We start from the raw sequence: 25,327 nt of genomic DNA, 5'->3' as shown, positions 1-25,327 counted from the left end.
AAAGAATTCTAGGACCTAACAATTCATTTTCCACACTAGACACCACCGAAGGGTAGCGGCCAATTTACGGCCAATTTGTTCCATTTGTGCTTCTGTTAATTCACTTTTTGGTCATTTAAGGAGTTATTAATTTTCAACTTAGTAGCGGAACGTTTTTTTATTTGAGACTGAAAATTATTTCAATATACATTCAAGGATAGAATTCTCATTGTTCGGACAAATATGTTTGAATAGTCAAAAATATGTCCGAGTGTGTATATTAAAACAATTTTCAACTATGAATTCTCAAGTTCGAACGTATGTCCGAGTATGCATATTGAAACAATTTTCAACTACGAATTCTCAAGTCTGAACATTAAAACATTCGATGACTGAATGAGACCGGATAAACGCTTATAGTGACCAAAAATTTGTGCTGCTTAAAGTCTTCTCTCTAGTTTTGTCACTGATCTTTGGTTTCAGCATTAAAAAAGTAATCAATCATGTCGTAAGATTGTGAGAAAATAATGAGAGAGCAATGATATATACGAAGAAACGGCTTCAATAATTATTTAGTCTTTTTTTTTTTTGATAAAAAATTATTTGAATAACATAGGGACCGTTGGCTTCAATCAGGGTGGGACCCGGATCCATTCATGGGACAAAATGAAGAAACATAAGCAGCTTTGACTTGAAACTTTTATGCAGATCCGATATAAGCAATTTCAGGGCCAAGGAGGAGGACAGAATTACACAGGCAAAGATGGGAACCTCTGCCTTCTTGCTCTTCTTCCTCTGCTACCACCTCCATCTCCATACCTCTCAAGCCCAAACAAGCATCATAGGCCCCTCATGTACGCCTAACCAGACCAGCAATCCATGCCAAACCTATGCCTTCTACCGAGCCATGGCTCCTGATTTTCTTGACCTTGCCTCCATAGCTGATCTTTTCTCAGTTAGTCGCCTCATGATAGCACAACCCAGTAACATCTCCTCTCCATCTTCACCTCTCATCCCTGACCAACCCCTCTTTGTCCCTTTGACTTGCTCTTGCAATACCTTCAATACCAGTCTTAGCATCTCCGCATCAAATCAGACTTACAAAATCAAGCTAGACGACACTTTCTACTTTGTGTCCACTCAGAATTTCCAGAACCTGACCACCTACCAGTCTGTTGAGGTTTTCAATCCAACTAAAGTCCCAACCCTGCTCCAAATCGGTGACAATATAATCTTTCCGATCTTCTGCAAATGCCCCAATCAAACCCTTTTGCAAAATCAAGTGAATTATTTAGTGTCCTATGTGTTCCAACCTTCTGATAACTTATCAGCTGTTGCTTCTCTGTTTGGGATACAATCCGATGCCATAACCAATTTGAATGGCAATAACATACAACCTTTTGATACCATTTTCGTTCCGGTGACCCAACTTCCACTGCTAACACAGCCTGCCGTGGCTCCTGCTGTTGCTCCTGATGACGATGACAGGAAAGCGGAGGTTACAGGGTTGGCAATTGGGCTTGGAATTACTGGGCTGTTGTTGGCTTTGGTTGTTGGTATTTGGATTTACAGAGAAGGGTTAATGAAGAAGAGAAAGGCAGTGAGTGATGAAGAGAAACAGAAGATGCAATTCAACATGGGAGGGAAAGGGTTCAAGGGGGCAGAGGTGAACTTGATGGCTGATGTATCAGATTGCTTGGACAAGTACAGGGTGTTCAAAATTGAAGAACTTAGAGAAGCTACTGATGGGTTTAGTGACAATTACTTGATTCAAGGGTCTGTGTACAAGGGATCCATTGGTGGAGAAGTCTATGCAATCAAGAAGATGAAGTGGAATGCCTATGAGGAACTGAAGATCTTACAGAAGGTAAATATATCTTTCACATATGGTAAACCACTTCCCCAGTTTATTTTCCAGTAACTTAACTAATGTTTATGCATACTTTCTCTGATCACATAACTGAATATGTTAGCATCTATATCACAACTTGTATGCATTTTAGGTTTAAACTATGACAATTATCTCTCAGTGTGGGGATAAGTGAATTGGCATTGGCCCAAATTGCCTTAGTTGGTTTTGATAAGTATAAGAGGAGAATCTACTGACTGTATGACTTAAAAAGAAATGATAGAAGAGACATTTCAAAAGATGAGGGTATAGTGGAATAACTTGGTCACTAGTTGCAGATTTTTGTTTTTCTAATCAATAAATAACAAAGGTGGCTAGGTGTATGATCTGTCAATTTAGTGCCCCACAAACAATGTCATAATTTCATTTTGATCTGCTGTCCTCAAAGAGCTATAATATATTCTTCCAGGAACACTAAATTATGTAAAGGAGTTCTGCTTAAATAGTTTAATGCACCATCAAGACGATCAAAAAAATGTCAACATTGTCATTTCCTGGATTTAGTCAGTTGTTTTACGGATAGAAGTTCAGCTTATATCAAATACAGGAAGGATAATACATACTATGGACAATATAATAGAATTCTTTTCTGTTAAACTCCAGTGATGTCCTCTTATGTCCATGGTCTGAATTTGAGCAATTTTCTTGTAACACATTTGGTCTGTATTATTGCCTTGATTCTGTAATGGCGAATCGGCGATGCGATGCCTTGATCCTGTAATGGCGGATCAACTTGCTTTCTTTTTTAACCCTCAACCTTTTTGGGATTCAATTGCAGATGCACCATCTAAAGGTAGTTTGATTAGGTTAATTTGGTAAAAACTGCAGGCGTGAACTATGGATTCATACCGACAACTTTGATTTGAAGCAGATGTTTTGAAGATTTGTTCTATATATCTGTCTTTACTAACAAAACCATGATTTTGCGTTGAAGGTAAACCATGGAAATTTGGTGAAGCTAGAGGGGTTCTGCATAGACCCTGACGATGCAAACTGCTATCTGATTTACGAGTACATTGAAAATGGCTCTCTCCACACATGGTTACACGGGAACAAGATGGAAAAACTGAGCTGGAAAACAAGGTTACGAATTGCCACTGATGTTGCAAATGGTCTGCAATACATCCATGAGCACACAAGGCCTCAAGTCGTACACAAAGACATCAAAAGCAGCAACATTCTCTTAGACTCGAGCATGAGAGCCAAAATTGCCAACTTTGGACTAGCAAAATCTGGATGCAATGCCATAACAATGCACATTGTTGGAACTCAAGGCTACATTGCACCCGAGTATTTAGCAGACGGTGTGGTGTCAACGAAAATGGATGTTTTCTCATTCGGGGTGGTTCTGCTCGAGCTTGTATCGGCCAAGGAAGCTGTGGATGAAGAGGGTAAGGTTTTGTGGGCAAAAATTGATGGAATTTCGAATGGGACTGAGGAGAAGAAAGCGAAGAATTTGAAAGTATGGATGGATGAGGTTCTGTTGAAGGAGTCATGTTCCATGGATAGCGTGATGAATGTGATGACTGTCGCCATTGCTTGCTTGCACAGAGATCCTTCTAAAAGGCCTACTATGGTGGACATTGTTTATGCGTTGTGCAAGAGTGAAGATTTCGTCTTTGAATTATCAGATGATGGATTGTCATCCCCTCTTGTCGTGGCAAGGTAAATAGTATTGTGATGTTATAGGGACCTTTGTAGGCTAAGCTAGGGAAGGAGAGTTTGCGATGGTTAGGGGGAGGGTTGCGAAAGGATTCCATAGTAAATTATTCAATGTTATAAAAATCGTGTCGGACATTGATCCGAGCGAGAGACTGGGTTACTAGTTCGTTGGTTCAACCAACGGATCATCGGTCGAACTGCATCGATCAAACTTGTATTAATATTAAAAATTATGTTAAGAATAATACCATCATAATATTATATGATCATTCATAAAAAAATCCAAGAAATGAGAAAATTAAGTTCACACCACTTATTTGATACAGAACAATACACCTAATACATATATAAATCAAGTTTCAAATCATAATTGGTATTTTGACAGAAGCATGTCGGCTTAGTGATCGGTTCACCGGTTTTATTGTCTGACCTTCCGGAGGTTTTAATAACACTGAAAACATCTAAATTTTTATGGGATCCCGTCCCCTCACCAACCAGCACGAACCTTCCTACCAAGCTTAGCCTAAGCCTTATTTGATTGTATATGGAGTTTGTTGGGGGATTTTTGGATCATTATGACGACGTATTTTTCCGAGATCGTCCCATTACCTTATGTTGACATTAGTATTTTTAACCCAATTAGGACATATTAAATTGAGTATTGTGTTATTAAAAATAAATTTTTTTAAAAAAGAAAAGAAGATTGAGTATTGCCTCAATTCGTTTACTTTCAATTTGAACCATTCTCAATGAATTTATTAATAAGGCCGACTTTGAGTTCATTAATTAATTATATAGTCCAGAAAATGACCAGTACTAAAACATTTGATTTGGAGATTCATTAATCTGTTCAATTAATGATCTCTCTTATTCATGTTGGCAAGGTTGCATACGTACATTGATACAAGTGCTGAGACCCGCCCGAACACAGAAGTGGTGATGTGATGGTGGTAGGCCTGGAGATATGCGGGAGTCTTATTAGTTCTGGTGACCTTTTATTTAGGTCCCCTCTCGTAGGGCATCAGTTTAGTTGGGGTTAAAATATTATATATGTCCTTAGATTATAGCAGTTTTCTCGATTATGTCCTTAAACTATTTTTTTTCTTCATTCTATCCTCAAACTATTGTTTTCCACATGGTTTCTATCCTGAGTCAGCATTCCGGTGTTGACTCCGGCGAAAATGCTGACATGGCATCCATGTGATTATAAAATAAAAATAAAAAACTAGTCGGAGTTCAGATGACACATCAGCATTTTCGTCGGAGTCAACACCGGAAAGTTGACTGAGGAGAGAAACCATGTGGAAAATAATAGTTTAAGGATAGAATGAAGAAAAAAAATAGTTTAAGGACATAATAGAGAAAAATGTGATAGTCTAAGGATATATTTAATATTTTAGCCGTTTAGTTGGGGTAATTCCAGGTCCAGCGGTAGAATCGTGAATCGTGAATCGTGAATAGTGAGAGCGTTTGTTCCCGTGGGTGGATTGAACCCTAATCTCAATTTATCAGGTCTAAGAAAGGGTTTGTCTGCCCCCTTCATCTTAGTATTGACAGTATTAATTGGGGTCCTAAACCTAAACCTTTCATGTTAACATATATAGATGATTTTCGGTTGCTAACCACCAACAATATGTTTTCTTGGAGGTTAACATCACATCATGTAGTAACTCCCCAATTAAACGTGTTTCTATGAGAGTACTATTGGGATGGGTGACCTATTGGGAAGATAAAGTCGTGAGGGCCCGATGTATTCATTGGAACCGGACAACTCAAAGCGGACAATATTGTTTATACATGTGAGTGGGGGTTGACCTATCACAATACTGCTATAATAATATTGTTGGACTTGTAAATACAATTACAAGGCTAAACCAATCCAACATAAATGGAGCTCCCTCTCTCCCCTCTAATTGTCCGCTTTGAGTTTTCTGTTTCAGTGAATACATCGGGCCCGCACGGCTTTCCCTTCTTGAGTTTTCGGTTTCAGTGAATACATCGGGCCCACACGGCTTTCCCTTCCCAGAATGTCACCTATCACAATGTGCTCTAATAATATTGTTGGACTTGTAAATACAATTGCAAGGCTAAGCCCGTTTTATTTGGACATTTTGGATTTTTTCTAATCCAATTAAACATTATGAAACATAAAATTTAGGTGGGGTAAAAATAAAAATTTCATGGGGTCAAAATTTAATTTTGACATATATATATATATATATATATATATATATATATGACCACACAACCGTGTGGGTACGCCTCTTAATGAGACTGAAAGTGGAAGAAGACACTTCAGCTCAATACAGTACGATGATATATATGACGGTCGGCCACGCCAGACTGCACGTATCTTGTTTAGTCTTACTGCTGGTGCAACAAAAACGTAAATTGTCTGGATGTGCATTTTCTCGTGTTGTACTACTTCCTATTTTTTGTCTTCCAGTTACAATTTATCATTCGATTATTTAGTTCTGTCCATTCATTTCCTATTGAAACGGACCTTTCAATGCATGTGTAACTGTGATAGAAGAAGCTTATCGAAGGAAACAATTGACAAGTTGGAAAAAAAAAATCAGACACCAACACTGATTGTCCTTCCTTGCATGACCATTTTGGACGACCACTCTAGCTATTGAATCATTTGAATGGCCTCATAAAAAAAGACAACCATTTGAATGGTTCAAGACTCACGAGGGTATCTAATCGATCTGAGCAAGGACCTCTACATTATTGAACGGGTACTATGTTCGGTACACCAAGAAAATTTGTAAAATTTTTAAAAAATTATAATATTTAGCATAATAGAATCAATAATGTATCTTTTTGTTTGGGGAAAAAATAAATTAATCACGATTGAAATATCGAATGTTTTGGTTTATATCCAACGATGTAGAACGACAATTTTCATGCTCAATCGTGCGAATTTGATTTTTGTTTCAAATAAGAAATATATCGTTGGACAATTGTCTTGCTCAATCGCGTGAATTATATTTTTGTTTCAAATGAAGAATATATCATTGGATTCATTATACTAATACAATACATTTATGTGTTTTTTTTCAAACCGAACATAGGACATGTGCCCATATTGTGCAATATTTAGCATAAAGGAATCAACAATATATATACTTTTGAAAAAAAATCAAAGTAATGACGGATGGAAACATCGAATGTTTTGAGTTTATATCGAACGATATAAAACGATCATTGTCATGCTCAATCTTGCGAATTCAATTTTTGTTTCAAATAAAAAATATATCATTGTATTCATTATACTAATACCACACATTTATGATTTTTTTTCTCAAATGGCTCGTAGGACATGTGCGCATATTGTGGGTGCACGTGCTTAGAAATCCATAAAAAGAATCGCTCCAATATTTCCCTTTTGCCTTTGGCAGTGAACAGTTATCTTGGAAAGATGGAAATCCACAGAAACCCATAAAAATCTGCCCCGGCCCCAAACCCAACCCCAACCCTTTTTTTTTTCTCGCCGTTTTCCACTTTTCCCCCACAAAATCAAAACTATACTGTTAGAAATTGAAGTTTGAACAGTCTCTTCTTTAAGACGAGATGCTACTGATTCAGTTGCAGGGCTCGCAGCCATGTCTTCTACCAGCTCCAGTTTACAGGCTCAATACGACGAAGAGGTATATGGTGTTTCTCCGGATCAGTTTCCGTTGGACTTCTTCATCGCTTCTTATTCTACTTCTTCTTAAACATTTATTCAGATTCAATCAGACAAAGTGAGAGCATTAATTTACTGAATGCGTTTATGGAAGCTATTATATGTTTGTTAAAAGTTGGTTGAGTGATTTGAGTTTAATGCACTCCATAGCTGGAATTGCAAGAACTTCATCTTGAAATTTAACTTTTCAGGAATCTGATGCCATGTGGCTTTTGGTGGAAAAGGTCTTCGGATTTTCGTGCAAGTAAATTCAGGGTACACAATGGAGGTCAGCTTTATTAACTTTAAACCAAGAGATTAAATGTCAAGGAATATGTTCTTTTTGCTGATCCTAGCTTCAATGTATAAACTCTCTTTCAAATTGAATTCCAATTTAATAAAAATTGGAGGTTCTCTTTGTCTTGCTATATTGGGCTGTATTCACTACCAGTTGATTTGATTTACTTCTAGTTTGTTTGCATTCTGGCTTCTGCGTGCACCGTTGCCTTTTTTCCTCCAAGCTGACAATACGTAACTGCAAGTGTTCAACAGATATCTGAACTTAATTCGTACAGTGACGGGCTAGGTATTTAGCCTTCAATGAATTATGGACTTAAGCGGTATGTTTGTTGCTGAGTTAAGTGCGCCAAGGTCACTCTTGCATTACATTTTACTAGGCCCATGGTTGCTGGATATGGTCGGATCTACGATTGATGATGTGTCGTTGGGGGCCACCAGCAACCTGTAAAGAGTAGAGAGAGAACGGCAGTCGCAAGCTCACTTGACATGGGGTGGTGACGGCCAATGAACCATCCACGGTAAAGTTAGCAAGGAGATGTTAAGAGATCAACAGAGAGCAAGAGATAGAGCATTTAGAGTAGATGCTTATCAAAGTGGGTCCCCTCCCCTCAAAGTGAGGGTCCTCCTATTTATAGATGCTTGAGGTCCCGTTGGGTGATGTAAGCTGTGTCAAAGGCAAGGTGAGTATTGTGGCTCGAGGTCGGCTGTTGCAAACCATGTCAGGGACTAGTTGGGTCCCGGCTCCCTTTCAGCTAGAGAATGAAGTGCTGGCTTGAGGTAGTGGACTTGGTGCTTGGCCAAACCTTTGAGCTTGCAGAGTTCAATGAGGCTTATGAGCCTGTTAATCTTTTGGGTTCTATGGTACCTTGGATCCATTTTAACTGGTTCAAGTGTGCCTTGGACGAAGATGTAGGCATTGGGCCATGGCGGCGTAATTGGATCTTGTACTCCCCTTTGACCCGTGAGCTTTTAGGCTGATAATTGCTTGAACCGGGGGCCGTTGGGCTGGATTTGGGCTCAATACCAAATTTTGCCCCACAGTTACTATAGTTAAATTCTTGTCGTATATGATAACTTTTATTTTTGCTGTTCCTGCAGGGAAATGGGAGGCCAATTCTCAAAGGGTGGGTAGTAAGATGGATTATAGTGCATGTATGGATGTTTCAAATGATTTGACTGCCAAATTCTGTAAATTGAACCAATTCAGTAGTTGCCAGGTGAGCATTAACTTGAAGAAGTAACTGCTGATAAAGAAAAAAAAAAAAACAATCTGTTATCGTCAGTTGAGAGTGTATTAATGTTAATTGTTTTATTGGCAGCTTCACCTATATAACCTTGCGATTGGATCCGTGTCATTACCCTTTCTACTCAAATTGATGCGGCTAAGTTTCGTAAATTCATTGGCAAGGATGGTCCAAGATTTGCTTCCTAGTGTAGTCAAGAGTTTTGGGGCTTCAAGCTCATCTTTTGCTTGTATATCTAATTCCTTGAATAAACCCGTGCCTCTAAATTTGGATATTTCCTTGCCTTCAATTCAAGATATTAGATGGAGCCTTGCACGGTTATTATATTTATTTAACATCCAACTCGAAAGAAATGTTGCCACGTAAGTGAAGTATCTTATTTTCTGCTTTCTTGATCTTGAGCTCTTAGTTCATCTATTTATCAAATGCTTTTTGGTTTGCCAGTGAACCAGTGCCATTTCATTATTTTTCATATTAGCTTTTACTTCTTTCAAGTCAAGAATAAACGTTGTCAGAATGACATCATATCATGATTATCATCAATACAATGTAGTTATAGTTTAAAGCATAAAAACATTATATTGTTTTTCCTTCAACAAAGATGTGTAATTAAGTTTAAAAGGTTCCTGTTATTATTTTAATGTGCTTTGAAGATTTTCTAGTGATTCTTGTGGCTTTCACTAGTTTTTATTAACTCTCCTCATTTTGAATTGTGATAAGACTTTCTAGAAAGGAATTAGCATTTTGGCTTTAGTTTCAATTTGTTTGCATATGAATTAGGCTTAGAAAAGTGGAAACAAGGAGCTCTTTTCCTAGTGGAAGCCTATTCCTTAGGACTCGAACCAGGGCAATGTTCGCGTCTCCTTCATCGGAAATGGCTCCCCGTCGACGAGGCTCGCCCATGGCGGTTTTCGAGGAGCATGTGCTGCTAACCACCGCATGTCATGGCTGCCTTCGCTAGGGGCTGTGTTTGGACCAACTGCTAGTGGGAGCGCAAGGAAACTTTATACTCTTCCCTAAACAAATTTTAATGAGGAATGATCTACATATTGATATCGGATATCTATGCCATTGTGTGAATCTGATTGATTTCAATAAGTCAGCCTTAATGATAGGATTACTTATAGCTAAATTATGCCTATAAACCTGGAAAAATATTCACATTTGTTTCCATATGCAGCTTTCACATTTAGCGAGTGCTTCATGACTTTCTTTCTGAAATTGAAAGCCCTATTAAAGTAAGCCTTCATTTACTGATTCATTTGTTTATTTTGTTTCTAGGTTTTTTGTAGTGCTCCTTGTGTCATGCTTCTCTTTTGTTGTCATAGGGGGTTTTCTGTTCTTCAAGTTCAGGTAACTTGCAATTTTTCTTATATTTCAATGGTCTATTGGTAATTGGTTTTTTGTCCCCTCAATTTATTCTTGATGCAGGATAGGCTCATTCTTGTTTGCTAATCTGGATGCAGGGGTGATACTCAGTCTCTGGAGGACTGCCTCTGGGAAGCTTGGGCATGTCTTTGTTCATCATCCACTCATCTAAAAGTGTGACGATTTCTTTAAATTTTCTCACTTTTCTTTTCTTTGCTTGGTTTGTATTCTCTTTCAAAAACAGGATTATAATGCCTACCATATACATATGTTGATCTGCAGCAAAGAACACGAATTGAGCGTGTTATTGGCTTTATTCTTGCTATATGGGGAATACTGTTCTACACTAGACTATTGAGCACAATGACAGAGCAGTTCAGGGTAGGCTTTTGAAAGAAATGCTACTTATTTACATACTAAAGCTCACTTATTTGAAATTGGCATCCATAAGACTCTTGTGTGGACAGAATAATATGCAAAAGCTCAGGGACGGGGCTCAAATGCAAGTTCTGGAGACTGACCATATTATTATCTGTGGAATAAACAGTCATCTGCCTTTCATACTGAAACAGTTGAACAAATATCATGAGTTTTCTGTCCGCTTAGGCACTGCTACAGCTAGGTAATTGGTTTTCATACTGCCATATGTTTGGCATTTCAGCATTGGATATGGAAATATCTTCTGTATGTGATTTCAATTTACACGTGCATGTGTTTATAGGAGGCAGAGAATTCTTCTTATGTCTGACCTTCCAAGGAAGCAGATGGACAAACTAGCTGAAAATATCTCTAAAGATTTAAACCATATTGATGTCCTTACGAAGAGGTAAGTTGTATGTGTTTGAGAGAGAGATGTTGTTCAACAAACCTTTACATTTGTTAATACATCAGAAAAGTTTCCTGTTTTCAAATTGTAGATATAATACGCATACTAAAATCTCTTTCGTTCATTAACACATTCTCATTATTAAACCCAATAAACCCTTAGATTTGCTTCCACTTCATACATTTTGTGCTTTCACTCATGCAGCTGCAGTCTTAGCTTGACAAAATCATTTGAAAGAGCTGCAGCCAATAAGGCACGTTCCATAATTATACTTCCAACAAAGGGGGACCGGTAAGTGCTTGATCAACTTGCAAGAAAAACCTGAATCTTATTTTTTTTTTCCTGTTGATCAGTTTTACCTTTTATTGTCAATAATCTTAAAGTCTTGGGGGTATCTCCAAGCTATTTTGTTGCTGAGTACTATGAGATGGCTTTGAATTCAAAGTTTACCAGAGGAGCAGTAAAATTGCTAGTGACAATCTATGATACCCGGACTCTTCACTTTACTTTGCCGTACTGGTGTCGGGTATGCATGACATGGGTATTGGTATGATACCCGAAGTCTTCACTCTACCTTGCCTCCCTCTATGGAAGCTTTCAATTTGAAGAAACGGACACACAGATATGTACCCATACCCGACACCCGTACCTGAGTCTAGGTATCGTAGGTGACACTCAGTATAAGGCTGTTATCAAAGAAAATGATGTAAACAGTGTAAACGATGGTTTCAACATGTATGATGTAGAGATGCTGGTGCTTTGGTGCCAAAAGATAAGAAAATTCAAGTAGGACATGGAGCCAAAGAAGACATAGGTGGGAGTAATTAAAACCAGACATGGCACCTATAGAATGGATGGGAAGGTAGCTTTATATTGGAACAAATGGTGATTAATTCTTTTGCGAATTTGTGTGAAAATAAAGTTTTGATTATGATTATGATGATGATTGATTGTCTACTAGGAGTGGTGAATGCTCGTCCCAAGATGTAGTGAAACTTTCTCTTCCTGGTGATAGTTGTGAAGTTACTTTTAGAAGCAAAAGACATGTTGAGATTAATTTATCAGAGTAGTGGGTGTCATTTGGTTCATTTTTAAATGAGATGTTAGTTGTTGCCATTCTCACCCTTAATGAAGCAAAAGGTTTTAAAATTAAAGAAAAATGCTCAACACTGATGATAACATGTTTTTATTTCAGAAGTATTTGATGCTTTTACTTTTTTACCATACATTTTTTATGCTAGCTCTTTTACCATATGTTTTTGTTTTTGGCATTGATCAATGATTTAAAAATTTACGTTATCTTCACTATGGCATAATTTAATCAAATACTCATTACTTCAGATTTGGCTGCCCAAGTCTTTTTAAGACTATGGAAGTCTATAAAAGTTTTAAGGTCTGTCCTTATGCAATTTCTCGCTCTCATATGGTTTCCTTTACAATACAGTTTGACCATTGCGGGCTTGTTAATCAAGTCATTCCTTTTGATTTTATGCATCCAGAAATGTTAAGATATGATGTGGCAGATAAGAAAACATAGGATACAATATATGTAACTATTGCGAAGTTGGCTGTTAACAGCCATTTGAGAGATGAATGGTGGTGATGGTTATAGTATTAGTTTATGCCCAGAATAATCTACGAAAATTATGGTAAGGCCAAAGGGATGTTGGCTCTGAGGACTTCTGATTTACAACAATTGTGAATTAGAAATTTTTACTCTGGTGCATTATATTTCTGTTGTTTTTTAACTACTTCTGAAGAGAGGTATGTTTGTTTCAAATCTACAATCGATCAGGTATGAAGTTGATACCGATGCATTTCTATCTGTCCTGGCTCTTCAACCTATTTCAAAGATGGAATTAGTCCCTACCATTGTTGAGGTATGTTAGACTGTTACTCTTGCATGGTTCAAACGGTTCATAATTCTTACTATGCATAAAGTGAATTTGATTTTTTTTTTATCCTTAAAAATGCAGGTTTCAAACTCCAAAACTTGTGAGCTCTTAAAGTCAATTTCAGGACTGAATGTAGCACCTCTGGAAAACGGTGCATCCAAGTTATTTGCTCAATGCTCTCGGCAGAAGGGGCTTATAAAGATATACAGACACCTGCTTAATTATCGAAGTAATATGTGAATTTTCTGTTGAATATTGTTCTTAGGTTGCTTGCTCCTGGGTGATAAATGAAATCTTTCTTCCATGTAAATCCTGCTTGAGACTCAGTTTTTAATAGTGAAAAGGAATCTCCAACAATCTCTTTCACATCCATGCCAAACTAACTAAGGAACTGGTCTTGAGATTCCATTGTCATTTCCAGGATCTGTCTCTCACATTCCCACAGTAGGGCTGAAACAAAAATAGAGTTCCATCTATATCATCTTAATACTGTTTAAGTTTTACTCATCAGGAAGAAAAGGCCGACTTCAGTGTTCCATTTGCAGCCAATTCTGCTTCTATTATGTTGAATTCTGCTTCTATTATTTTGTTTGGTGTAACTGTTTCAAATAACTAGACGTCCAACTCCTCTCAAATTTTACCATGCTTTGAACTTGGATTTCTTTTTTGATATTGGATTTCTTGGTTAATGAAACCAATTCGTAGTAAAGAGATGATAGCCTGCTGGTTAAATCCGTCAGGATCAGTATCAGTGCTGCATTTTTTAATGATTTCTTTTATTATATACGAGAAGACTAATCGTTATTCTGTTTACTCGTTGCAGAAAACGTATTTAACCTTTCAAGTTTTCCTAAGCTAGAAGGAATGAGGTATAAGCAGCTAAGACGTGGGTTTCAAAAGGTGATACAACTGTCCAATGTAATTTCTGCTTGTTGGAATTCATGCAGTCTGGTGATTTTGATATCTTACTCGAAATGGTTACCATGGCAGATAGTTGTTTGTGGCCTTTATCGAAATGGGAAGATTTATTTTCATCCAAATGACAACGAAGTGCTGGAGCAAAATGACAAAGTATGCACATATAAACTTATTCATGTACTTAGTGTTTTCTTTTATTGTTTGAAATAGAGAAAAAGGCCAGCTCCATAAAAATGATAAAATGACGTTCAGTAAGACCATAAGTGTGCTGAATAGAAATGATGAGACACCCTGGAAATGTGTCTAGTTTTCCATTTGGATAATGCATGTTATTCTCTACACAACTTAAAAAAAGCATTGGAGAAATTTCAGTGTTTCCAATCCCATTCCATGCACAATGCACACAAATACATGGAAAATAAAAAAGAAGAGAGCATATGGATAGTCGTGCAATATATTGAAAATGATAAATTTAACTGGTTTCTTTCTCTGCCTATTGTGATATGAGATACCACGAGTAGTACGGTTATAAAACATATTGGAAAAAATCACACTGAACTGGTTTCTTTATGTACCAGCTTTTATTGCTCAATTAGACAACATTTTGGATAGGTTGACCTGTAGTGCTCCTCTATAAGTACTTATTTAGTTATTTTATTATGTGTTTTGCTTTTAATTTTTAAATTGTCTGATCAAATGCTCCCGATGAGTGTTCACTGTAAGAAATTTGTAACTTCTTGTCTTGACCCCAAAGGAAGATGAAGGAGAGAACTTGTTATGAAAAGTATTGTAATAAGAATGTATGCTGTAAATGGTTAGTGGTGCGAGACGTGACTTAGAATGGTCAAGCAGCACTAGTCAACATCTCTCAAATGATGCAGCTGATTCTTGCAGTGAAGCGGTATCTGGTGCCTGTTTAGGTGGATGTTGAGTGCTTGAATAGTGTTCTGGTTTAGAAGTGCAGGTGGGGGAGGGTTCTCGAAGAATTCGATAATTCCTCTTGTTTAGATGAAAAGACGACAGAAATAGAGGAAAGAATATTCTGTCGGAAGATAGAGACCCACAGTGGAAACTAATTTGTTGGTCTACTTTGTAAATCTGGGGAGCAAACGATAAACTGCCTCTTCATTAACTCTCATAAATTCTTTCCTATTCTTCTCATAAACCCACTGTTGAATGAGTCATCTTCTCTTCAGTTCAATGGATTCAACTTTATAAAACACTTGAATTCCAATTTCTACTCTACTTGTTGATTCATAGTCTTTCTTCCCTAATCTTACATATGCTCTTTCTGAGTGAACTGCTGTCATCATATAGGTATTGTTCATTGGACCTGTTCATGGGAAAAGAAACCCACTGATTCCATACTCTAATGCTGCCGAAGGAAGTACTATTTCTAACCTGGAAGTTCCAGAAAACCATGGCGATACGAATCTTGATGCAGATTTGAGAAAAACACGACTTGAAAATATCGTTAGACGCCCCTCCAAAGCGGGGTCAAAGGTACAATCTTTGCAGATATAACAATGTGCTTTTGGTAATTCAAGTCTCCATTATTATCCTGTTCATTACAGGCATCAGACTGGAGTCAAGGACCAACAGAATGCATTCTTCTGCTTGGGTGGCGACCAGACATGGTAGAAATGATTGAAGAGTATGATAATTATCTTGGACCTGGCAGTGTAATTGTATGTTCTTTCTATTGATACCTTCACACAGCCTCTACTCTATGTTATGAATTGATAGAGTTAGAATCATAGAAATTTGTCACCTTATCACAATCGAGGTGTACTAAATTAGACTACGTATGTCTCCACTTTCCACATAGATGTGTGCTGAAGATTTTTTTTTGGTCATGTAGTGGTCAGTAATCCAGTATATGGTTCTTTACTTCTTTTATTCAGTAACAAACTCAGAAACAAAGGCCAAAAAGTAAAAGACTTGAGCAAAAAAAAAAAAAAAGAGCTTAGAGAGAAGTCATACCTTTAAGAGATATTTAGTTTAGTCACCTGCTCATTGGATGTCATCCGAAGAGTACTTGAATTGTCAGCCAAAGCTTGTAGCTCAACCAATGTGCTTCCACGATAATTTGCAAAAGATTTCATCAGCAGTTTGACTGTTAGCAAGTTAGCATGCATGCCTTGTTGAGATGAAAATTGCTTCTTTGCTATTTAGTCTATTTAGAAACATCAACTATTAGCCTGTAGCTTTGCTATTAAATGTTTTGGCGTTAGATGCACGTTACCACCAATCTGATGCTTTCTTGCTGAAATCATTAGGTATCGATATGGGTTTACTGGTGACTAACTGATATCAGATTGAATTTTGAAACTCTAGATTTGATTTTTCATAACTTTCACGCTTTTATGGACACTTTTTTTAACATTGGACTCCACATACATGCAGGAAATATTATCAGATGTACCGTTAGATGAGAGGAACAGGTCAAGATATGTTGCTGGAAAAGGCAAACTTAAAAACATTACGGTTTTCCACAGGGTACTCTCTCACTCTGTCCAGAGCATGCTTTTTTACTCCCCTGGAAATTTTTCTCTGTTTTCCATCTGAGTTTAACTGTGTAAGTTCTTCCCACATCATGCAGATTGGAAACCCCATGAACTATGATGCCTTAAAGGAAACCATTGTGAATATGCAAAATTCCTTCAATAAAGGAGGGAATATTCCCTTATCAATTGCTGTTGTATCTGATCGAGAATGGCTTCTTGGAGGTAGCATTTTGTGATTTTTTAGTTGTTGAAGGTTATTTTGTATTAACAAATCACTTTCCAGATCCATCCAGGGCAGACAAGCAATCTGCTTATTCTCTTCTTCTCGCTGAAAATATCTGCAGCACACTTGGAGTGAAGGTGAGTCTGGTTCTCGTAGAATAGGTGGGCCCATTGCCAAATCTCATTTCTGATTATGAATGTGTTTAGAATTCAGTACTTTCAAAATTAAACTAAAATGAAGAATGCTTTTCAGGTGCAAAATCTAGTTGCAGAGATTGTTGATTCAAAATTGGGCAAACAAGTACTATATACTTCAGCCAACTTATTTGTTACATCAAGATTCATGATTTGTTTTTCTTTATTGAAGTTTTGTACTCCTTGCAGATAACAAGAATCAAACCATCCTTGACTTACATAGCAGCAGAAGAAGTAATGAGCCTGGTAACAGCTCAAGGTTTATTTTTTCTACTCTCACTGCTACCCAGTGTCTTAATTATTGCTGTGCTTGTATATAGAGATTAGAGAGTCATAATTTTTGAATATTACAGTGGTAGAAAACAGCGAATTGAATGAAGTGTGGAAAGACATTCTGAATGCAGAGGGTGATGAAATATATGTAAAGGTAACTTCTTATTTTTATCCCCCTGAATTTTTAATTATCCTAAATGGCTGACTGGTCCTTAAGATACTTCTGTATTTTGCCACTGGAGGACTAATGACGGGGTAGCTTAAAGGTCAATCCGATCTTGATTCTCATTAGCAAAAATCTTATTTGGTCATGCTACTGAACATTGGATGCTGTTACAATTCCTATACAAGTTTTAGGTAATGTATTTGGCAGAAGGGATTTTCCTTCATCAAAAGGGGCTGAGAAGTAAATTTAAAAGATTTGATGACCACAGCGAGAAGACAACCTTGGAATTTATTCCAACAAATAGATTACGTGATGGCAGTTCACCTATTTTCCTGATAAGGCAACCTTGGGGAAAATCCTTGCTATACAATTGAAAAATCACGCACCTTGGGTTGGTTGTTTTCCTTGAACCATCCCATATAATTTTTACATTTTGTGTTGCAATCATCTGAAAGTAATAGAATGACTTTTACAGAGTAGTTCAAACTAGAAAAAGAGTCTCAAATTGGTACTGGCAACAGTTGATCTTGGACAGTATTAGTATAGCTAGAAAGTACCCCATTATCTACATTTTACCTGTTGTTTCTTCTTACAGGACATTAGCCTTTATATGATAGAAGGGGAGAATCCGTCTTTCTCCGAGCTTGCTGAAAGAGCGTATTTACGGCGAGAAGTTGCCATAGGTTATGTGAAAGACAACAAGAAGGTATAAAACTTTAGATTTGGCTCTGAAGAGCTTTGCTGAAAATGTCTAATTGATACTTGCTATATTATTACAGGTTATTAACCCAGTTCCAAAATCCGAACCTCTCTCCCTTCGATTGACAGACTCGTTAATTGTTATATCTGAACTTGAAGGAGAGCAACCCATCGTACTTTAAATTTGTACAGTATCATCTATTTCATCAATTTTGCCCCCATTGTTTTAATTGTTTCTGGGGTTTGATTGATGATATTTTGTAATATTTTAGAAACTGTCTCACAAGTCCATTAGCCAAAATCTATCCAAGTTGACTAGTTTCAGGATTGTCATAGAAATGAGTAGTTTGAAATTGTAGAGTAGGAAAACACAAGTAGCCAAACTGTAAAATTTGGGATAATCATCAACGAGGGCTCCTCAAGTGCGGGATCCCACATTCACGTGTGGGCCTCATCACGTGTGGAGGGTCGCACTTACACCAAATGAATGGTGTCAGATGAATCACTCACTTTAAATAAAGTGTGGGATGTGTCGCCTGAGAATTTTCCATTATCAGGCAGGTAAATTTTCTGGGGCATTTAAGTAGCACATGGTGCTAATAGCTAAATCTGTTGGGTGCTGGCTAGTTTTCAAACCACGTTGGAAGGGAGATGCATGTGGCTTGGAGATATGTACAATGTGAAAGATACGAAATTGCTTCTATTTCATTTATCTTTTTGTCCTACTGTGCATAATCGAACTGTATAATCTGAAAATGAGACAATACTAAAGATCCCCAAAAGTTCCTCAAATCTATATGGCATTAAAATAATCATTGATTAAAAATACACATATAGAGTCAACTTTACGTCCAACACTTCACATTAAATGTGGGTCTTTTGAAGGTTAATTTTTGGGGTATCAAGCATTAGTCAACAATGAAATACATAAATAAATTTAATAGTGATCAGCTAAATAAATTCATTGACAACTATCTAAGTTACTCTACGTAGTTAAATAAAATTGGTGGATGTTAAATTAGAAAAAGAAGTTTAATTAAAATTATTTCAAAGAACTAAAAGTTTAAAACCCAAATGACTTGTTTTTTAAATTAAAATTTGATTTTTTTAATAATTAATTCAAGCCAATCAGGTACAAAAAGGAAAGGTCAACTAAGGTGCGGGCTAAAAAGATAGAAACGTTGCACATACAGGATGGGGGCTCCAACTCCAACGTCAATTTCTCACAAAATTATATTAAATCATGAATTAAATTACGTGATTAATTATTTTAATGTTTATAATATTATAATATAATAAATTTTGAGAAAAAATTTGAAATATTAAATTTTAAACTCTAAATCTTAAATTATAAATCCTAAATACTAAAAATTAAGTTATAAATTAAACTCTAATTAAACCATATCCTAAATTAAACTCTAATTAAATCATGACTTAAAATAATTTTTAAGAGAAAATTGAACCAACAATTAAAGTCTCACCCATCCTAGCGCATTATTTATGGATTCACATCCATCGCCATCGGACTTACGTAGGCGTTCACCAGCGAGTCAGAGGACCCCACAGCGAAGCTTTAATAGAATAGTAAAAGACAAAGAAACAATAAAGACATTTTTGCCGTCGCAATTTATCAAATAATTTGTAGATTGAAATTTTTTAGAAGGCAGAAGAAACCATGGCTCACGGCGGGTACGGAAAGCGGCGGGTGGCGGAGCGCAAGAAACCACTGGGACGGCGAGGAGGAGTCGAGAAGAAATCGAAGTCTGTCTCCTTCAAGAATCAGATTCGTTCCATCCAGCGGTTGCTCCGGAAGGTATTAGAGTCCCTCCCCTCTCCGTGGGTTTATGTTCTATTTGATTCAATTTTGGATGAACTTGTTTCGAGGAGGCAGAGTCTCACGTAGTCTACCTGTTCTAGGTGCCGTTGACGGTTGATTTGTATTTTGTAGTAGTTTTTTTCTGAAAATTAAATACATACATGTTCACTACTGTGAAATTGTTTAAAAGTAGAGGAAGTTTATGACGCTGTAGAAGGAGAATACCTGTGAGGCAACATTGAGGGACTGAGAAACATGAAAACAATCAGTGTATGGAATGAATTAGTAGGACTGATTCTTGCAGTAATAATGATCACAACAACATGACAGCGGAACTGTTGGATTCATAGTTTTTCCTTTTTTTCTCTTGCGCTTGTTCAAACATACATTTGTGGCTGTAGCATTAGTAAAATTTAAAATTTAATCTAAGCTTATAAAGGATAAATGGTTACATTCTCGTTGTAATTGGCAATCTGACTATAGAGAGGCTAATGAATGCTTCTTGTTCGATCTGATCTTTTTTTAAATGGAATAATATGTTATTCAACATGATAGACACTTTGGATTTTAGGTACTCTACAGGAGGAGATTTTTATGTCTGCATAGGGGACATCTTCTCCATATATTCACTTGATCAATAAAATTGATTCCAGGAAAACATTTTTTTGTATAGGCATAGGGAGACATTCTTTGTGTCTACCCGTCATCGATAAAAGTAGTTTCATCTTTAAAAAAATATCATAATTTGTGGAGTTCGTGAGACAAGGAGTGCAAAAACTTTGCAAGGTGATGTTGACGCCATCAACTCTTGATTGCGAGTCATAATTCTTGCTTTTCCATGTCTATGAGGTCTAGCCTCAGAAGAGCGTCCCTTGATTCTCTCTCCCCATCTCTCCCTACATGTCTTTGTGGTGACATCTCATATTACTTCCAACGCTCTAATTCATTATTTATATGTTTAAAGGGCTTACTGAATTCAGGTATCAAATGAAACGTGATTGGCTAAGCTGCTCGATTTAATATTTTAATGTGCTATATATAGTCCATTGTCTCGCCCTATAAATTCTGACTCGTTGTTATCTCTTCAAGGATCTTCCACCTGAAGTTAGAGAGGTGCAAGAAAAAAAGTTAGAAGGAATCAAGAAACAGCATGAGATCCACTCTAATCTGGGAAAAATATTCCGACGAGATCTAAGGATTAAGTTTCATGGTAAAAACATTTCTTACCAACGTGTTTAGCTCTTGGAACTTTCTTATGATGTCAAATGTAAATTTTGTTAGACCTGAGTGTGCTGGCTCATTATGAATTATAGAGAGAAGAAAAATAGAAAGAAGAATAAGACGTTTGGAGAAACTACAACGCACTTCTTCTGGCCAGGCACAAGATGCAGAGCTTGCTGATCAACTCTCTAAATTGAAAGAAGATCTTGAATATGTCAGGGTGAGCTACCGTTCATCAAGCTCTTCATTTTTTTTTTGTATTTTTTTTTTTCAATTTCTCAATGGTTGCCATGTGCCACAAACAACTTTGACATTAACTAGACATTTTCAACTGTACATTAACTAGGCATTTTCAGCTGTTATAAGAGTTATGGGTCCTTGCACCCTGTTCTAGGAAAGTCACAAATATTGATAGTTATTCTGATAGCTGCCATGAAAATAATGCTGTGCTTGGAAAAACAAAAGAAGAGCAATATGCTATTGGAAATGGGATTTACTGTGAGCGCACTAGCTCAGCTTGGCTTTGTCTCATTCTCAGCTTGCTTCTGTGTCTTTGTGATAACATTTCTTTATGATAAATGGGTGTCTCTGAAAGTTAATGTGTCCTTTAAATTGCAGTTTTTCCCGAAGACTGAGAAATATGTATCTTTATTTACTGGAGGTGATGACTTGGACATAGTTGACAGGAGAAACAGAATACGCAAGCAGATAAAAGCTAATTTAATTGGTGCTGCAGCCAGTGGGAAGGATTTGGAAGGTATTCTATTCTTCTCCTTGCTTTATTTCTTTACAGAATTTTGCCTTGTTATACTTTATAAATAAACTTATTTTACTTTATTAGTGGATGCACTTGCTGTCATCTCCTGGTGCAGATATGGAGTGTGCAATGGTGTCAATAAGTCCATCACAAAATCTGGTCCCAAAATCTGTAAATGACGTGAACAGACACTAGTTTTGCCTTTGGACAGCTGACATGGGCCTAAACTAAGTCTCTGTTTTACATTCCTACAGAATAGTTAAGAAAGAAGAGGGATGGCATATTGATGTTGAGGGTTTTGTGCAATTAGAGTGTAAGGATCTAGTTGGTTTCAGTATGTTTGGAAACACACTTTCTTTTATCTGAACTAGGGGAATTTGGTTGATTGTAATCAGTAGAACTTGTACTGTGAATTTCCCTGTGAGGTTTATAAGTTTGTGCTGATTCTGATTATTTTCTCTGAATTACGATTTTTTTAAGAAATTATTTTGATCTTGACTCCCCCTTTGTCATGCTTATCAAAAGTTAATTTGAAAATATCTCTGCTACTCATAGCTTCAGTTCATAATATAATATTTTCCTGTACCCTAATGCCAGAAGTCTCTGTTTTACATTCATAAGGAATACCTAAGAACAAAGAGGGATGGCATATTGATGTTGAGGGTTTTGGCCCTTTTGGGGCAGTTAGAGTGTAGGGATTTAGTTGGTTTCGGTATATTTGGAACCACTCTTTCTTTTATCTGAACTAGGGGAATTTGGTTGATGGTAATCGGTAGAACTTGTACTGTGAATTTCCCTGTGAGATTTATAAGTTTGTGGCTCATTCTGATTAATTTTCTCTGAATAATGATTTTTTATAAAAAAATTTCTTTTGATGTTACAAATACCAAAATCCTATTTGAGTAAAGGCCGCATTTTTTATGAATATTGAAATAACATGAAATAGATGTGTAGAAGTGAAACTTTGAGTAAAAACTTTTCGATCCTTCACATAAAAATTTTGGTGAACAAAAAGAGAGAATTATTTATGGGGTAATTATGAATTGCCTAGCTTAATAGGTAAAGATGCATTGAAAGAAAGCAATTATTGATTTAAACTGTGGATTTAGGTTGATGGACTCTGCATCATTGTCTTGTACTCTAGTCTTCCCACTAACTTATCCTTGATATATCTGCTGTTTTTCTGGAATCCCCGACAGAGACAGGGAGTGAGGATGATGGGCTTCTTGATTTGAGTGAGGATGATTTCTTTGTAACAGGAAGCTCAAGTGATGAAGCAGATGCAGATGATGAGTGGACTGACAAGAGTACAAGGTAAATATTGTTTTAAGGAAGATGAAAGTTTCAGGAACTATATTTCTTATTTGATAGTTGTGGTTCATTACTCATTAGTCTTGATCTGAGGACTGCGTTGTCGTTGTCATTTGCATTTGCATTTCCTTCTTAGTTTGCTCTTATATTCTTAATGGAGTAAGCTGCAGTATCGTCTGAGCATTTATAAGTTCATTTAAAAGTGAGTATGTGATGTGTTTGGTACTTTAATTGATAGAATCGGGAGTTTCCTTCTCTGAATTCATTGCTGCAAGCTCTTTACCTGGCAAATAGTCATGGACCATGCCTCCTCTTTGATCTTATTTATATAATGCCAGAGTAAATTCAAAATTTATGAACCTTTTCTTTTTGTGATAAATGTGTATTTGAAATTGGATTATTTGTTTCATAGGGAACAGGCTTCTAGTACTTCTGGCAAAGCAGCTTCTGGCATGTCAAGTGATGAACGAAATCAGGTGAGATATATGTCTAATTTACATATTATATTGTTCTAAGAGCGAAATTTGCAGCCATCTTTATTAAGAGAACTTTTACAGCTGTTAAGCGTTCTTACCCACAAGTTTTCCTTCACTCACTTTAAATTGTCTTTATAGAGGCAGATTTCTGCTAGATCTCTAATGCCTCCTCCTCGGTCATCTTCCAATTCCTTCGCAAATTCAGCACGTCCTCAATCAAGGTTTGGGCCATCATCGAGCAAAAATTCCTCAATACGTAGGGCACAAGTTTCTAGATCTGGCAATGCTTCAAATAGCAGATCCGGGTCTTCCTTTAGAGCAGGTGGTTCTTCAGGTTCAAGGACAAGTCACAGTAGTAATCTAAGTTCCAACTCTGATGCCCACAAACCACGAAGGAAGAGGAGGCCAAAGAAGAAGAAACAACAGGTTAGAATGTTGTAGTTTTTTAATGTTTATGTTCTTACGTTTGTCTAAATACGGTTTCTTAGAACATACTTGAGCCTTGACCTCATACTGTTTGTTTTAGTTGACCTCACTATCTTTTGGTAACTCAAGTAGTTTTGGCACAAATTGTCACTTCCATAGTCATCCAATTATTTTGCAGCAATGCATTCAATCATTGTTATCTTCCATGGGACCTTTGGTTTTTCGACAAGTTTCGTTATTGTATTATTTAATGTGTTCAGAAAGTGTTCTCCGTCCATAATAGCTATATCTTTCTACAAAAATTATAAAGATCAGGGAAGGTTGTCACATGCAACCTCTGATTGTTATCTTCATATCATTCCTACTTATTTTCAGTTATCTGCTATACATAACCAAACCCCCCATCTGTTTGCAGGGATGAATTGAATGAAGTTTGTGGAGACATCTTGTTGTCATCATCAAACCAATCAGATCAGCATAAGTTATGTATGAGAATTTCTTATGCATCTGTTTAGACCGTTAAAATTTCCCCGTCTTGTTAATTCTGGTTAAATCTCATTAATTCCGGTTAAAACATTCGGGACTTTCTCCGTAGTGTCGGATTTATTTGGTAATTCGTTTTCACTTGAATGTATATTTGATTCTATCTGAGTAGCATCAACACCTGACCCCTTTTTTTCACCTTTGTTTTTCTTTGAGATCTACATACTCTCTATATATATTTTGTGAGACCTACAGACTTTATATTTTGCGTATTGTAGCGTCTTCAAAGTTGATTTTTCTTTCTACTACATGGAAGATATCAACCAGTATCATTAGCAGAAGCCAGTATGATTTGCAGATCGAGTAGTACATGGGTTCCTCAACCACCAGAGAGGATCATAATCAACTTCGACGTCGTTTATGCTCCTCCTTTTGGGCAGTGGGAGTTGTAGCCAGGGCTTATTTCACTCCCAATAGATTCAATAGCCGTGGGAGGAGAGGCTTTGGCCACAAAAGCTGCTATGAAATGTGGTGGACAAGAAGATTTATAGTTCTTGAAAGGGACTCGATAGAAGTTAGTCATGCCATCAACAGTGTCATGTACACTTACATTAAAAAAAAAAAAGAAACACGACCGATAAAAGAAAATATGGCAATAATCAATCCTTTTCCAACGAATTGTTGTGTTGTGTAATCTTTTACAACAACAGGTGGTGTAAGAGTTTCAGATTTTCCACAATTGGATCAAAACGTGGTACCGACAACAACTACAAGTGGCAAGTGCATCAAACTCACAATCACTCCCAGGAATCATGTCAGATCTTGTGTTGGGATATACCCTTTTACTTTTTTAGACTTGAGAGAGGAAAACAATAATAATATAAATTTAATATGTTTGCTTTATGTCGTGGAGCATCAACCAAACTGATCTGATCTGATCAGACTTTGCCAAAAGAAAATATATGTATATCATCTAAGACAAAGACAATGTATATATAAATTCC

The 25,327-nt window shown here is 36.8% G+C and overlaps 3 protein-coding genes across 5 annotated transcripts; all 3 read left to right on the top strand.

The window, feature by feature from the left end:
* The first annotated feature begins 679 nt into the window (after positions 1-679).
* On the top strand, positions 680-3,831 carry LOC120015212 (serine/threonine receptor-like kinase NFP). The gene is made up of 2 exons (XM_038867514.1): positions 680-1,846; positions 2,823-3,831. Exons 1-2 carry the CDS (start codon positions 743-745, stop codon positions 3,555-3,557), a joined length of 1,839 nt encoding a protein of 612 aa, XP_038723442.1. The 5' UTR covers positions 680-742; the 3' UTR covers positions 3,558-3,831.
* Positions 3,832-7,003: 3,172 nt separating this feature from the next.
* LOC120015543 (putative ion channel POLLUX-like 2) lies at positions 7,004-18,143 on the top strand. 2 transcript variants are annotated; one of them, XM_038868014.1, is made up of 24 exons: positions 7,009-7,203; positions 7,433-7,509; positions 8,619-8,737; positions 8,840-9,126; positions 10,046-10,117; positions 10,231-10,306; positions 10,415-10,513; positions 10,600-10,754; positions 10,854-10,958; positions 11,163-11,249; positions 12,754-12,838; positions 12,935-13,082; positions 13,677-13,753; positions 13,844-13,924; positions 15,089-15,274; positions 15,346-15,459; positions 16,178-16,270; positions 16,374-16,500; positions 16,562-16,638; positions 16,754-16,801; positions 16,885-16,954; positions 17,049-17,122; positions 17,730-17,840; positions 17,914-18,143. In XM_038868014.1, exons 1-24 carry the CDS (start codon positions 7,127-7,129, stop codon positions 18,013-18,015), a joined length of 2,547 nt encoding a protein of 848 aa, XP_038723942.1. In that variant the 5' UTR covers positions 7,009-7,126; the 3' UTR covers positions 18,016-18,143. The 2 variants fall into 2 exon arrangements, 1 of the variants encoding a protein (XP_038723942.1); XR_005471786.1 differs by lacking the exon at positions 17,914-18,143 and having other exon boundaries at positions 7,004-7,203; positions 16,885-16,941; positions 17,730-17,797.
* A 1,315-nt stretch (positions 18,144-19,458) lies between these two features.
* LOC120014544 (rRNA-processing protein EFG1-like) lies at positions 19,459-24,584 on the top strand. 2 transcript variants are annotated; one of them, XM_038866523.1, is made up of 8 exons: positions 19,459-19,646; positions 20,739-20,859; positions 20,963-21,090; positions 21,489-21,627; positions 22,827-22,941; positions 23,351-23,414; positions 23,559-23,840; positions 24,256-24,584. In XM_038866523.1, the coding sequence occupies exons 1-8, from the start codon at positions 19,509-19,511 to the stop codon at positions 24,259-24,261; spliced, it is 993 nt and encodes a 330-aa protein (XP_038722451.1). In that variant the 5' UTR covers positions 19,459-19,508; the 3' UTR covers positions 24,262-24,584. The 2 variants fall into 2 exon arrangements, with proteins under 2 accessions (XP_038722451.1, XP_038722450.1); XM_038866522.1 differs by having other exon boundaries at positions 23,553-23,840.
* Positions 24,585-25,327: the final 743 nt, after the last annotated feature.

This window comes from Tripterygium wilfordii, chromosome 14 (assembly GCF_013401445.1).
Source record: "Tripterygium wilfordii isolate XIE 37 chromosome 14, ASM1340144v1, whole genome shotgun sequence".
NCBI classification, from domain to species: domain Eukaryota; kingdom Viridiplantae; phylum Streptophyta; class Magnoliopsida; order Celastrales; family Celastraceae; genus Tripterygium; species Tripterygium wilfordii.
The sequence above is the reverse complement of the archived record's forward strand: the minus strand, read 5'-3'. Positions and strand labels throughout refer to the sequence as shown.